This window comes from Gekko japonicus, unplaced genomic scaffold (assembly GCF_001447785.1).
Source record: "Gekko japonicus isolate JY-2015 unplaced genomic scaffold, Gekko_japonicus_V1.1 scaffold661, whole genome shotgun sequence".
NCBI classification, from domain to species: domain Eukaryota; kingdom Metazoa; phylum Chordata; class Lepidosauria; order Squamata; family Gekkonidae; genus Gekko; species Gekko japonicus.
In genome coordinates this window covers 693,964-709,577 of record NW_015173694.1, presented here as the reverse complement: position 1 = coordinate 709,577, position 15,614 = coordinate 693,964, and the positions used below count along the sequence as shown (strand labels likewise).

At 49.2% G+C, this 15,614-nt stretch overlaps 1 protein-coding gene across 4 annotated transcripts in view; it reads left to right on the top strand.

The window, feature by feature from the left end:
- HDAC5 (histone deacetylase 5) overlaps positions 1-15,614 on the top strand; it is a 196,839-nt gene that overhangs the window by 156,477 nt on the left and 24,748 nt on the right. For all 4 annotated transcript variants that reach the window (XM_015423183.1, XM_015423184.1, XM_015423182.1 and 1 more), the window contains 5 exons: positions 1,399-1,621; positions 6,163-6,374; positions 6,941-7,237; positions 12,600-12,765; positions 13,946-14,079. In XM_015423183.1, coding sequence (XP_015278669.1) covers positions 1,399-1,621; positions 6,163-6,374; positions 6,941-7,237; positions 12,600-12,765; positions 13,946-14,079 — 1,032 coding nt within the window. The remainder of the gene's footprint in view (positions 1-1,398; positions 1,622-6,162; positions 6,375-6,940; positions 7,238-12,599; positions 12,766-13,945; positions 14,080-15,614) is intronic.

The window sequence follows — 15,614 nt, the reverse complement described above, 5'->3', positions numbered from 1 at the left end:
TCCCCGTACAAGTCAGCTGCTGAGAACAGCAGCGGTGGCAGGAGTTTTGCCAGCCTGAGGCTTGGACTGAGGGCGAGGCACAAGGCTGATAGCAAGGGTCTCTGACTAGCCCTAGGCAAACCCAGCCTGGGTGGGGACATGGCAGGGAAGGAGTTAAGAGATGAATGGCGCTTCGTGAAAGAATAGCTAAAACAGAGCAGACGAAAGGAAGGACGTCTTCACCCAAAGAGAAATGAACACGTGGAATTTACTGACACAGGAAGTAGTGGCGGGTACAAGCATAGACAACTTCGAGAGGGGATTGGATAGACATATGGAGCAGAGGTCCATCAGTGGCTGTTAGCCACAAGGGGTAGATAGAATGGTATGTCTGGGGTAGAGATGCTCTGTATTCTTGGTGCTTGGGAGCAATGCTCCCTCTAAGCTGTGGCGTCTTGTGAGCAAAAATTCTACTTTGTATTAAAGCTGGCATTAAAGCTGCAAGTGAGCGATTTGGCTACTGCATAAATTAGTTTCTCTGGAGCCATTCTTCCTGAGCTAAGACAACAATCTGTGAGCTGAATGCTAAAAAACTGAGCTAGCTCACACTAACTCAGCTTAGAGGGAACACTGCTTGGGAGGCAACAGAGGGAGGGCTTCTGGAGTTCTGGCCCCGCTGGTGGATCTCCTGATGGCACCTGGGTTTTGGCCACTGTGTGACACAGAGTGTTGGATTGGATGGGCCATGGACCTGACCCAACGTGCCTTCTCTTATGTTCTTACGTTCTTATGAGCATAGATGGGCTTGGCCAGCATGGCTGGAGCCCCAGGGATAAAAAGGGAGATGTCAAGGGAGAAAGGGGCCGGGGGCATAGAGGGAGAGGATGGCAAGCTGTCTGGGAAGGGTGGAGGAGCCACAGAGAAAGGAGGAAGGGGAGCCTAGAGGAGCTTTGGACAGGATACAGCACCATGTCCTGGTCAGCGGAACCAACCCAAAGTAGAGGCACAGCTCAGTCCCTTAATGTTTTAAAGGGGCAGAGTGGGTGGGTAAAGGTAACCATGCTCATGTGTAGACCTGTTTGGCCTTGGTTCATGGCAATAAAGGGAGCTGTAATGAGCATCATTGAGTCTGGGCGATTCTCTGCCTACCATGGAAGATGCTTACAATGGCCTGCTGCCCCTAGTGGGGTCACTGCGCAATGGACAATAGCGTTGTCCTTTTGTCATGGTTCGAAACCTTTATTTAGTGTCTGTGGACGTGTTAAGAGCCAGAAGATTTGCTGCAGTGGGAAAGCGATCTCACTCTGCAGCTGTATGTGTATATGTGTGGGGATTACAGGGCAGTCCTAAGCAAAGTTCCAACTCTGGTTAGGATCATACTGATAGAGCAGCGATTGCAAACCCTCTTGTCTTGCGCAGGCCTCCCCCAACCTTTCCACGCAGCAGGAAGCAGAACGCCAGGCCATCCAGTCATTGCGCCAAGGGGGTGCCTTGACCAGCAAGTTCCTGAGCATGTCGTCTATCCCCAGTTGCCTTCTCGGGGTGGCCCTCGAGGGCGAGACCAACAACCACGGACACGCTTCGTTGCTGCAGCACGTCTTGCTCTTGGAGCAGGCACGCCAGCAGAACACACTAATCGCTGGTGAGCGAGGGGTGGCGGCGCAAAGCAGTGTGTGTGTGTGGAGATGGGCGGGTGTCACATGGAGGTGGGAGGCGGTTGTTTGGTGGTGGCATCATGTGGGTATATTGCTGATGAATGGGCATCCTTGGTAGACATGACTCCATTGGACTGTGCTCATGCTGGGTACTGCTGAATAGTCACTAGCTATGGAACTCTTGTGGCCCATAAATACCTGAAGGTGCCTTGGAGTGAGTCCAATCATTCTGCTTGATATGTAGAAGCTCCCGGTTCAGTCCCTGGCATCTCTGGTTGAAGGAATCAGGTTGTGAGTAGGGATGGCAGCCTCTGGGTGGGACCCTGAGATCCCATGGAATTACAGCTCATCTCCAGGCTACAGAGGTCAGTTCCTCTGGAGAAAATGGGTGCTTTGGAGGGTGGAGTGTGTGGCATTGTATCCCACTGAGGTCCCTGTCTTCCCCAGGCTCCATCCCCAAATCATCAGGTGTTTCCCAACCTGGATCTGGCAACCCTACTCCCCCATCCCCCACCAGTGGCCATGGAAAACCCGACAACCCTAGTTCATCATCCATCTTCTGTGCAGTCCCACATGGGGACTGCGCATGAGCAGGCTTGCCGTCGGATAGCTCTTTACAGCTAAAAGCCTCCAGGGGGCGCTGTGCGCCAGATCCAGAAGCTTGCTCCTGCTAGGGAACAGGTGCTCCTGCACAGCAGCCCTTCCCTTACCCTCAGTTCCTCTTTTGCTGTCAAAGGAGGTGGTCATGGTTTTGTAGTGTCCTCTTACAGTCAAGAGGATTTTTCTTCTGGATTTGTTGAAGCTATGTCAGCTTCTGGGTCTCTTCGATGGCTCAGAAGGCCCTTTTCAAGAAGTGCTCCCTATGTGGTATGAAGATGACCCAAACTGACCAACACGACCTTTGTCTGTTCTGTTTGGGCAAAGGGCATGTTGTCTCCACATGTAAGGTCTGCCAGCACTTCACCCATAAAGCTCAGGGGGATAGAGCATCAAAACTTAAGGCAGCGTAGTGGGAGAAAACCCTTAAAGCCTCAGAGCCCTCGTCCAAGTTGGTCCTGGAGAGATCTATCAATTCCATGTCTTTGGAATCGATGTGTTCAGCTCCACCTCCTGGATCTGTGTCTCAACCGATCCAATCTCAGTTGCGCTCCCCTCAGGCTCATCACGCCTCTTCTGAGCCTCCAGCTAAGAAGGCTAAAGGCAAGCCGAAGGAAAAGAGTAAATCGGCTCCTCAGCAGAATGCTCCCGTCTGCCCTCCTGATCCAATGTCAACCTTGCAGGAGAAGCCCAGGACTCCATCTCTGGGTTCGAGATCTCCACCTGTTTCTATCTCCGATGGGGAGGGGGATACTGGCTGAAAGTGTGGCCAGGTTCCACGTGAGTCCGATCTGGAGCAAATGGCCAAGGTTCTGTGGTCTCAGCCCCAGCCACCTATGCGGTGGCCTTCACATCCCTACACAGTGTCTCCAGGATATATGGAGGAATGGGACGACAACTTCACCAGCCCCAGGGGTGCGAGTTTGTATCATTACCCTCATTGGGTGTTGTATCCGCCATCAGTGACCTTCGCACGCAGGCTGTGTTCTCCTATTCCTGTAGTGAGAGGAGAAGAAACGGCAATTGAATCCGATGGATCCAATACAACATCAGTTCCAAGCCCTGATGAGAGGGTAGGCGAACCATCTCCGGCATCTCCCATGGAGGATCTCCCCAATTGTTTGGAGAAAAGATGATTTGTATGGCCCAGTCTCTCAAGATAGAAGTCATTTATCTCAGAGCACGTCCAAAGATAAGATACTGAGTTGCCTCTATTCAGAGTCTCCCAGGATTATTTCTTTCCCAGTGTTGGAGGATCTCATGCAGGAACTGAGGTGAAAACCTGTGTCTCCTGCCTACCTCCAGAAGGGCAGATCAAGAAGGAGCCATTTAACTATTTGATAACACAACCTCCGCCATCCTCCCCAGTTATGGAGGAGATGCAGCCAAAGGGCTGTCAGGCCTACCATTCCACTCCCAGAGATAGGGGAGGGGAAAAACTGGATGTTCTGGGTCAAAAATTATATTCTTCAGCAGCATCAGATTTCAAAATCGCTAACTATGAAACCATCATGGCTGGTTATTAGCTCTTCTTGTGGGAGAGGATTCTTCTGTTCATTGCACTCCTGCCGGAAGATAAGCGTCCCTTGTTAAAGTTCTGCATACAGAGGCCACTAAACTTTTGAAGCAGCAAATTAATGCGGGATGACATTCTGCAGATTCCGCTGCACGGGCCATGGCAAGCTCCATCGTATTTAGCCCCACACTTGGTAAGATCTACCACGTTGCCTATGGAAACCAGGCTTAAAGTTGAGGACTTACCTTTTGTAGGTTCCACTCTCTTGTCTTCCAAGATGGACGAGATGCTTTCCCTGATAAAGAAGAACAAGCAGACATCTAAGTCCCTAGGAGTCCTCCATATCCCAATTTAAGCAGAGGTCCTTTGTGAGACAGTCCATATCAAAGGGACTACCACTTTTCTTGCCCCTCAGGGTCTCAGTATCCTACCCCTAAGGCATTTGCCACATAACAGGGTCACCATAGGCATAAGGATTCCAGTCGACCTAGATCGAATCAGCCACTGCCAGCGAGGCAGATTCATCCCAAAAGTCATCCTTCTGACTAGGATTGTTGCCAACCCGTTAAGTTCAGGGACAAGTTCTAGCGCGTGCGCAGTAGATCCCATGGGTGTGAATGCACAGATGACCACTCGAAGATCACCAGTTACAGGTAAGCAACCTGTTTTTCCATGTATATCAAGAAGAAGAATCTGCCTGGGGAAATAGTGGTCAGATTCTCGAAGAGACATGTGAGGGATTCAATCTTGAAAGCAACTACAGGAACACCCTTGAAAATTGGGGACAAACATCATCAGGATTCTAAAAGACATTCCATTTGAAATAGGACAAAAGAGAAAGAAATACAAAGACATAATCCTTTTTCTACAAACAAACAGCATTGTCTACAGATGGTTAATTCCAGAAGACGTCATTTTCAAACTACACGATAAAAAAGAAAAGATTTACTCTGTCCTTAAAGCACGTGAGTTCCTGAGACTGCAGCTGGGAGAGACGGCCGAGGTCGCTTAGGAAGAAGATGACAGCAAATCCAGTGGCGAATTGGACTTGGTGTCTTCTGACGAGGACTCTGCTTCCGATAAGGGGGCGGCTACCCCCAAACGTGCATATCAATTGAGGATTAGAAAAGACAAAACAAAATGAAGGCTGAAGGACTCTGAATTGTGCCTTAAACCTTTAGTCTTACTATTGGATGCTCTGGGGGTTCTCTTAAACAGTTAAATTAATGGATAAAAAGATAAAATAATTTAGCATAATACTAGCAAAGTAATACTAGCAATTTAAGATTAACATTTATATAAACTGTTGTTATGATCTCCTATTCTTGGGGTTTTAGTTATTAGTGGTTTTCTTTTCTTTCTCCCTAGATGTAGATTCTCCTTCCCAGTTTTTCGTTGTAGTTTGTAGTCTATTAAAAATTGCAATAAAAAATCCCCTCCGTGGCCCCCCCCCCCAAAAGTATCTTCTGTGCAGGCACATGCACCCTCTTTCCTGCCCTGCTGCATGCTTTTGCTTCAGTTGCGCTAGAGGTACTGAGGGGGGGGGGGCGCAGCTGTGCAGGAGCACATGGTCGCTGGTGGAAACAAGCTTCTGGCTACAGTGTGCAGCGCCCCCCAGAGGCTCTTAGCTGTAAAGACCTATCCGATGGCAGGCCTGCTCATGCGCAAGTCCCCATGTGTGCCTGCACAGGAGATACTTAATGAACAACAGTTACAGGTAAGTGCAACTTTGTTTTGTCAGTGACGTGAAAGGCCTCTACCTGGGACCCTGGAGAGCTGCTGCCAGTCTGAGTAGACAGTACTGACTTTGTTGGACCAATGATTTGATTCAGTATAAGGTAGCTTCATGTGTCTGTTAATATCAGTATTGTTTACTTTGACTGCAGTGGCTTTCCAGGGCCTTAAGCAGCAGTTTAACATACCACCTGTTACTGGAAATAATGGGGATTGAATCTTTCGTAAATACTTTTCAACTGAGCCACAGTCCCCACCCCATAAGTTGAAATACACGAAGCTGCCTTTTGCAGAGTCTGATCTTGTCTACTCTGACCAACAGCAGCACCTCTCCAATGTCTCCTGTGGAGCTTTTACACATCACCTGCTACCAAAATCTTTTAACTGGAGATGCCTGGGATTGAACCTGGGGCCTTCTGCATGCAAAGCAGATGCTGTACCCACTGAGCCACGGCTCCTCGCTGGGGCAGCAGTAGCCAGCGGAGCTCTTGTACTCTCAACTGCTGTTTTAATGTTCCTTTGCTCACTGTAACATGGGAGCGGCTGTCCCCCACTTCCCAGGTTTGTCAGTTCCAAATTAACTCTGAAAATGAGCACCTTGCCTTCAGTTCCTCCTCCCCACCAGTTTTAAATGAAATATGAGGATGGTCTCTGAATTAATCTCTTTCCCCTCCGTTGTAGTTCCTCTGCACGGCCAGTCCCCCCTGGTGACGGGGGAACGTGTCCCCTCCAACCTACGGACGGTCAGCAAGCTGCCTCGGCACCGCCCCTTGAGCCGCACCCAGTCGTCGCCATTGCCCCAGAGCCCTCAAGCACTACAGCACTTGGTTGTGCAGCAGCAGCACCAGCACTTCCTGGAGAAACAGAAGCAGCAGCAGATTCAGCTGGGAAAGGTGGATAGAGAAAAGGGGTGGAGGTGCTGGGGTGGGGACAACCGTAAGACCCCGCTTTTCCTTGGCACCCTCCAGCTTCAAACCCAGCGTCCACCAGGCTCAGTGGAACCATGGATGCACTCTAAGGAGCTGCATCCCAGCCAGCCAATCGGTGACAGCAGGCCTTTTAAGAGTTGGCCAGTCAGTGCCCACTGTCCCTTGATAAGTTGTCTTAACAAATCAGCTTCCTGGTGACTCCTCCCTCTGGTCAGGAAAGGAGAGTGGCCAGGAAGAGATTGTTTCAAGGCCACCACTGGTTTCTTGGATGTGGCCATGGCACCTGGATGCCTCTCTTAGCAGAGTAGCAGATTACCCAGAATCCCTTGCAGTATTAGAGGCCTCCAATCAGGGGCTGTGATGGTTCTTGGCAGAAGCCCAATTACGGTGTCCACCCTGCTCCTGTTGGCCCCATAAAGGGCAGCAGCAAATGCTGGAATCTCTCTCAGCCTGATCTGTCACAAGGGCTGCCAGTTGCTCCTTGCTCGTCGGCCAAGGTTGTGTGTTCATTTCCTGCTTTTCTTCTGAAGATCATTACCAAGACTGGCGAGCTGCCACGGCCGCCCACCACGCACCCCGAAGAGACGGAGGAGGAGCTGACGGAGCAACAGGAGCCTTTGGGCTTGGGCCAGGGCCCCTTTGTCCTGGACGGGTCAACAGAAAGCGAAGAAACACAGGATGACCTGGAGGAGGAGAAGGAGGAGGAAGAAGAGGAGGAGGTGGACTTGGTGGAAGAGCAGGGCTGTCTCCAAGTCAAGGACGAAGCTGGGGAGAGCGGGCTGGAAGAAGAGCCGGAAGTTGAGGAGTTGGGAGTGTCTTACAGGCAGGTGAGTCTTGAATTAAAATCAGCTAAACCTGGGTGGAGGTCTCTTTTTCAAGGAAAGATGCCTGTAAAGGGAGGGACCCCTCTAACCTGCATTTTCCCTAGTGCTAGCTGCCCTTCACAGGGAGGGGACAGATGCAGTGGGAGAGAGGCATTCTTGACACTATGACGCAAGCTCGGCCTTGTAGCAGTGTTGCCAGCTGTGCAAGAATTCCTGTTCTCTACATGTGCTACAGGACCTTTGGCACTCCGATACACAAATACGGGAAAGTTCAGGGTTGTTCAATGCAATGCCAATCTGGTGTGCCATGAGTCGGAGAAGAATCTGGGTGGCTATGACAGGGTGCATATTTATTTATTTTATTTATTTATATTTGAATTTATATCCCGCCCTACCCCGAAGGCTTTACTGCCATTGATGCCTAAGGAGGGCTAGTCAGCAACCAAAAGAGAGCTCCAATTTTGTATTCCTGTCTTCCCAACGCAGCACATACAGCAGCAGAGCGTGAAGGAGAGTCTCCCCTTTGTTCTCCCCTTTTCTGCTGCTGTGCTGCCAGTGGAATGGCAAAGGTGGGTTTTCTCTCATTTTTCTAGCAAGAGTGCAGATTGTTGAAGAAATACAAGAGTAGAGAAGAGGAAAGGCTACAGCCCTTTAAAATGGGATAGGCATGGGTTCAGCTGAGAAGTCTGGCGGTCCTGTTGCCTAAGGCAAGAAGGGCAAAACTATCTGTATCAGACAGGTGGTCCAGCATCCTCTTTCTGAAAGTGGCCTGCCAGATGCCGTCCCCGAAAGGCTACGAGCAGGGCACATAGTCTAAAACCTTCTGCTTCCCCCCCGCCCCCAACTTTCCAGTAACTTACATTTTCTGTGTTGGGAACTCTGATCAGGTGGAAAGGTGGCATAACATGTTCTAAATAAAATAAATATTCAGAGGTACACTGCCTCTGAACATGGAGGTTCCATGTAGCCATAAATTGGTCTAATCCCCTTATAAGGACGTTAAAGCTACTGACCATCACTGCAGCCTGTGGCAGTGAGTTCCGCACACTAACGCCCCATCATATGAAGGACTTTCTTTTCCTTGAACTGGTGTTGTGCTGCTTCCAAGCACATTGCTGAGGTGAAGTACTACTGAAAGAGAAATGCAAGAGGAAGTAAAACAACAGCTTCTCTCCCCACCTGAACACAAGCTGAGAATCTGGGGTCTCTGGAAAGATTATTGCCATCTGATAATCTGCCTGGTAGAGTCCTTCCTACTGTAAGGAGATGGGGTTTGATTCATCCCTGACACAGTTGCTCTTTTTGATTCTGAATCTCTGGATTTAATTTTTTTTTTGCTATCGCATTTTCATGCATTGTAAATACCACAGGGTTTTGGGGCAGAGTGTCCACTGTCCAGCCTTGGACCAGTAGACTCCCACACCAGCTGCTCCTTGAGTATCTCATGTTTTGTCTTGGGCCTACTTGTCCCCTTCCCCTCCAGCACTGCCAAGGCCAGCGGCAGTAGCGATACCTTCTGCGCTTCCACATCTAGCTCGAGCCTAGCTCAAGTTTTATCCTTGTTGGTGCCACTACATGTTGGTGTGCTGGCTCCTGTGCAGCACGTAGAAACTCTCGGCCCCTGGCCCGGAATGCTTGACCGACTGGGCTGGAGCGTGGCAGAGGCTTGGCACAGCCGTCTCTTCTGGCTCCCAGGGTCGTGGATGCTGTTGCAGTCCTCCTGATAGTGGACTTCCTAGAGGCCGCTGGTTGGCCACTGTACGAACAGAATGCTGGACCTGGTAGGCTTTTGGTCTTGGTGGTCCATCATGGCTCTTCTTATGTTCTCAGGACCCAAAGGGATCGACAGCCACGTGGGTGAGGGTGGGGAGTGGGAAGGGGAGTGAAATTGCCCCTCCACCCTCTTCCATCATCGTCAGCTTTCCTGAGGTCAGAAAGAGGGAAACGCAGAAAAGATCTGCTTCTACCAGCACAGAGTTGGAAGGGGCATACAGGCCATCTAGTCCAACCCCCTGCTCAATGCAGGATCAGCCTAGAGCATCCCTGACCAGTGTCTGTCCAGATGCTGCTTAAAGACTGCCAGTGAGGGGGAGCTCACCACCTCCCTAGGCAGCTGATTCCACTGTTGCACGACTCTTAATGTAAAAAAAAGTTTTTCCTACCCTTCCTGCCCTTAATTTAAACCCATTATCCTCTGCCGCCAACAGGAATGGTTCCCTTGCTTCCTCTAAGTGACAGCCCTTCAAATACTTAAAGAGAGCAATCATGTCCCCCCTCATGTGCTGTAAGGCATTGCTCTTCCACTCGTGGGTCATTGCGCTTTGGACTGGCATGCTGGATCAGAGCGGGGGTGGTGGTGGTGAGGCTGATGGGGAAGTGAACAGCTAGTCAGGTTTGCCTTGGAAGCAGGGAATTGTGTTGCATCTCCTTTTTCATCCTTTTTTGGCTTTGTGATTCTGTGGGCAGGTGGGGATGGACAAAGGGCCACAGCAGTGGGGCCAGTTTGAGGCTTTGGAAGCCCCAGGCAAAGAGTTCCCAGGGGCCCCTTCCCCTCCTCTGCCCACACCAGCACTAATGCCCTCCTTCCCTCCCACCTGCTTGTGTGGCCTTCCCTTGCCTGCTCACAAGCACTCCCACCGCCCGTTCTCACAGCTGCCTGCAGACCTTTCCCCAGCAGCACCAGAGCGGTGGGGGCAACTGGGAGCATGGATTGTGAAGCGCTCTCAAGTGAGTGGGGGGGGGGTTGCTGTCAGTGGGCCCTGTCAGAAACCCTGAGCCCCGGCCGCTGCCGCACCTCAGGGTACGTTGACGCTGGCCCAGACGTCAGCAGTGCAGACGGAGGCAAAGTGCTAGGGAGGCAAGAAAGGCCTCGCTGAGAACGCGGGCAGGGGATGAAGACAGAAGGCAGCAGATCTCGTATCTCCATCTCTCAGCCCATTCATTCAAGACAGCAGAGTGGAGTCTCCAGAAGGGAGAATGACTCACCTTCCACCAGGCCAGGGCCCCCTCTGTCGTCCCCCCCCCCAGCCTTTGCGTCTATGCACCCTTTCCACTTCCCTCCACCCACCCTCTTCTGCATCATCCTGAAGTATGATTCATCTGTCTTTCATTCTTTCATTTCTTTTGCATACCTAAATATTTCCCTATGTCAGAGCGTTTGGCAGACAGATAAGTCTCTTTGTCTGGGAGGTTTTGTGCAGAAAAGGGTTTGGGGGGGGGGGTGGATTGGGAAGGAAGGATTCCAAAAGGGGGTAGTTAAATGTTAGCTGGATGGCAACATTCATGTAGCACAGGGCCTATTGCTAAAATGAGCATAACCAGATCTGGAGTGGTCAGGGAGAGGTCTTTGTTGCTTTGCCTGTGGGACTTCTTTCCACAACCAGCCAGGTTCCACTGATTTGTGCCACCATGGGAGCATGCAAAATGGGATTGGATCAGGGCAGGCTGCTTTACCACAAGGCACCTTTGCCATCATGGTCTAGCACTAACATACTGCTGAGATCCAACATTTGGAAGCTTCTGCAATGGTGTGGTTGAGCCCTACCAGAGTCCAGGGCATGAGTGGCCATGTTGAACAGTCAGGGTTTTGCATGCATGTTTCACCAAAGTCCTAGACTGTTTATCCAGTTCAGCTTGATTTCTGGGGTCCAGTAGGCACATGGAGGTGATTTGAAAATTGCTCCCTGCCTGTGGATAGCTGGTTGCATTCCAATAAATGCAAAAAGCTTACTCTTGTGCAGGGCAGCAGCTGCCGACAACCAGCTGGCCACCAGCAAGAAAAATGGAATTGTTGAAGAGGGCACTTTCAGAAAAGGAATAGGGTTGTCGTTTACAGTGCCCTTGATCATCCAGATTATCTTGTTTCTGTTGCATTGTTTTCTAATTTTTGTAACCCAGTTGTTGCTTTAGTTATGGCATGCGGGTGACAGTGTCCTAAAGGACCAAGTTGTAGAGCCACTTCCGTGTGCAGTCTGCCAAAAGGAAGTGCAGCTGGAGTGGAATTCCCCCCCCAGATGATGCTCAGTTTAAGGGTTTTCACAACCTGCCCTCATAGCAGAAGAGCTTCCCAAAAGAGGTGTGTGGAGTAAAACGGGCCCATTCCAGAAGCCAGCCAGTTTCTCAGCTGCTCCACTATTTGTCTTCTGCACTAGAACAACTGAGGCGTGTGGATCCTTTGCCCTGGATCTGCTCTGCCTTTTGCCGTTGCAGAAGCCGTCCCTCACTGTGGAGTGTGTTCCTGGGACACTAGGAGCTCCTGCTCCTGCAAGACCAGTGCCTTTAAATGAGCTGAAAAGCACTAGAGGACCACACTCCACATCAGAGGACTGGTCTTGCTGAGCATGTGGAGTGTTGATGCACCAACATGTTACCTGTTGTGGACAACTGAGCACAGGGGACTCTTGAGGTTTTTTTGCCAGCAACTTAAGATGTTGCCTATTTGTTTCTCAGCTCAGTTCAAGATGGTGGCTCTTAGCTTGTAAAGCCTTTCATGACATGGAACCTATAATCCTTAACAGGCTGCCTTTCCCACTACAAACTCAAATGCTACTTTAAGCTGATAGAGTGGGCTCTATTAGTTTAAGTCTACAAAGCCTCCCAGTGGCATTACAGAGGGCCATCCTCTTAACACAGAGAGTCACTTATGATTTATGATACCAGATTTCTTTCCCCCCAACCTCTCCCTTTCCCCCTCCCTTTGTGTAATTTTCCGTATTAAAATTAGGGAAATAATTTTCTTTCTTTCATTGCATCCAAGGAAGTGAGCTCTGATTCACAAAAGCTCATGCTGGAGTAAATGTTGTTAGACTTCAAGGTGCCACTGGACTTCTTGTTTTGTCTTCCTCCTTGCCATCTTTTGGGAGGCCTGAGAGGCTTTTTTTAAAACTTTATTAAGTCTTCCATGTTTTGACTCTGCAGAACTGTCTTTTGTTTATCTGTTGAGTTGAGCTAGGGTTTTTTAAATTGTGTTTTTATGGTCATTTTATGTTTACATTTGAGTTGTGAGCCACCCTCAACTTACTGAAGAGCAGGGTATACATTTTCAAATCCCCCCCCCCCCCCAGATACATAAGTATTTGTCTGATGGCTTAAGGGACACTGTGTTAAGGTTGATTCCTTTGGCGTGTGGTACTACTTTTGGCATTGAAACCTACATAAAGAAGACTGATCAGGCTGGCAATAGAACTAGGTGCAGTCTATGTAATGCTTTAGGACACGACCCTCAAGGGGGAGTCAGAGAGCTTAATATGGTTACACTTTTCAGCTACTAAAGTAATGCAGCTGCTGAATGTTCTGTCGGTTTCTCCTTCTTTCCCTCCCTCCCTGCCTGTGTACCTGGCTGGTATCCCCTACGCGATTTTGGCAGGTGTTCGCAGATGCGCATCAGCTAAGACCCCTCCATCTCTATCAGACGCCCCTGAGCATCAACACTCTGCCCCATCAAGCCCTGAGCCGCACCCAGTCCTCTCCCGCCAGCACCAGCCTGAAGAGCAGTACAGCGGAACCTGTGATCAAGCACCTTTTCACTACAGGTAGGAAGTGACACAAATCCTTCTCCTGGAAAATGGTGCCAAGACCCCAGACACAGGGCTGATTCCTACAAAGAGGTTGTGTGTCTGCCTTGGAAACTGAAACCCAATCTTTTGCCCTGGAAGTCTACCAGCCACATGTGCAAGGGAAAGACACTCCGCATGTGTGCAGGAACACATTATCCTTTACTGTTACGACTTCCATCTTGCAGGATGGAGCATTGCCATCCAAACCAGGTTCTGGAGCTGACGGCTGCCTCAAATTTAAACCCTGGTGTTCAGCCTGTCTCCGTAGGTCTTAACCTAGGTGTACTTCGAGAGTCACTTTGGTGTTTTGCCAGAGGAGCCAGACTCTAGTGCAGTATACTGGTGCTTCAGAGGGTTTTTTTGGGGGGGATGCTCTGCCAGGATCGATCAACGTCCAGAAATTGTCTTGTTGGACTTCCCCCACAGCAGTCACTGTGTTGAATATAACCCATAAAACCCCAGTGAGCAGATTTCATCCCAACTTTGGCTCTTCTGTTCCCTTCCTGCAGCTCCGGTTCACCCAGCTCTCCTATAAACTCTTCAAACGTGACCTTCCAAGGAAATTATTCCAACAAACTGCGATTATGCAAGTCCACAGCTTTATTTGGGCATGTAATATGAAGGTTCTCCTCCTAGTTGTGCCATTTCGGAACTTTTCAGTGCAGACGTACACGCCCTGTCCTCTCCATTCACAGCTTAGGAGTAGGACTTTTGACCAGCTCCAGAACCTGGTCTTCAGATCTGTACTTTGTGCTGGAACATATTTTAAGTGCTCTGTGTTTTAATTGCTGGGTCTGTGTTTTTACATATGTGTTTTATGGTTGTTTTAGGATGCTGTGTTTTTAAATGTGAAATTGGTGACCCAAATTGAGCAGCAGAGCAGACTATAAATTCTGCAAATAAATATGAAGTCACAAATGCCTTGGAGCATATGCAGAGTATATTTTATTCCACACTGAGCAGCCACAGTTAGCTTATATACGTCAGGTGTTGTGATGAAAAGGTTCCCTATACAAAGAAATTCTCTACACGTTTGAATTTGGGCTCTTACTACTGCTGCTGTGTACTCACCCATTTTCCTTTCTTCCTTTTCCTTCTCTCCCCCCAATCTTCCTATGACCCTGTCCCCCCATTGTTCTTTTCTGCCCTCTCACAGGCGTAGTTTATGACACGTTCATGCTAAAGCACCAGTGTACCTGTGGAAACACTAACATTCACCCAGAGCATGCTGGGAGAATCCAGAGCATCTGGTCCAGGTTGCAGGAGACGGGGTTGCTGAGCAAATGCGAGGTAAGCATCCTCGGGTGGGGGGTGGGGGACTCCTGCCAGCAGGTAGCAAGCCAGCAGCAGAGGCCAGGTTGGAAGGGTGACTGAAAGTCAGGTTTACCATGTCATGTGCCTCCCATCTGAGAACCTCTGGCCCATTAAGAGGACCCTCACAAAAAAGTAGTACCTAAAAAGTAAAATAAATATCAGTATCTCAGGTGCAAAATGGCCATCAAAGACGCTTATAAAAATAAAAGACAGTACAGGATCTAATTTTTGATGCATAGATTCGAATAATTCCCCCTGGAAGGTTCGGTGCATACTGATGTTCAGTCCAAAGGAAATTGACAAGAAGCCGGTGCTAGCAGTAATGTCCACATTCCGTAGATACTTCTAGTTAAGAACACACATTTAAAAAAAATAAATCCTGTAATACAATAGGGAATGCCCACATTCCTGCATGAAAAATATCACTGTTTCCCCCCTCCCCAGTCCAATCCCGGTCATTTTCAAGCAGGTTACTTTGTCACATTTTTCATGCAGGAACGTGTATTGACTTTTTAAGAGTGCTTACTTCCCCTGGGCTGGACATCAGTATGCACTGAACCTTCCCGGGGAAAACATCTATGCAGTTTCTTGATGTCTGCCACATCTTCAGATTTAGCTATGAGGGTGAGTCTTTTATTCGTTTACTTCCTTTATGCTGTTGCAAACAAAAAGAAACGAAAGAAAAGAAGAGAGAGCCAGCATAGTGTGGAGTAGTTAGAGTGTTGGACTAGGACCGAATCCCCGCTCTGCCATGGAAGCGCACTGGGTGACCTATTTTGGGCCAGTCATACACTCTCGGCCTAACCTACCTCACAGGGTTGTTGTGAGAATAAAACAGAGGAGAGGAGAGCGATGTAAGCTGCTTTGGGTTCCCACTGGGAAAAAAGCAAGTATAAATGGCGTAAACACATGGATAAAACACTGAACAGTATTTCATATGTCGTCTTTTGGTAGGATTCTGTATCGAAGTAATAATTGACACTGTATGAACTGTGTCCCCCCCCCCCAAGTACTGAGTCTAGAACGGACACATATGTACTTTACAGATTCACACTGTGTGTCGTAAGTTTGGAAGGAGCAGCTGCAGTGTCGAGGAATCTCGTCAGATCTCGAAGCTAAGCAGGGTTGGCCCTGGTCAGTATTTGGATGGGAGACCGCCAAGGAAGTCCAGAGTTGCTATGCAGAGACAGGCCATGGCAAACTGAGCATCTCTTGCCTTGAAAACCCTACAGGGTCGCCGTAGATCGGCTGCGACTTGACGGCCAAAAAAAAAAAAAAGCAGGCTATGACTGTAGGTGGTCCCATTCATAAGCAAGCACAATCCAACTACAAAGAAGTCACTTGTTGATATCAATAGGAATGTATCAGTTTCCGAAAATGTATTTAGATTCAGGTGGGTAGCTGTGTTGATCTGAAGCAGCAGAACATAGTTCAAGTTCAGTGGCACCTTTAAGACCAAGGTATAAGTATAATAAAAGGTGTTCAACAGATGCAAAGACCAAACTGAAATG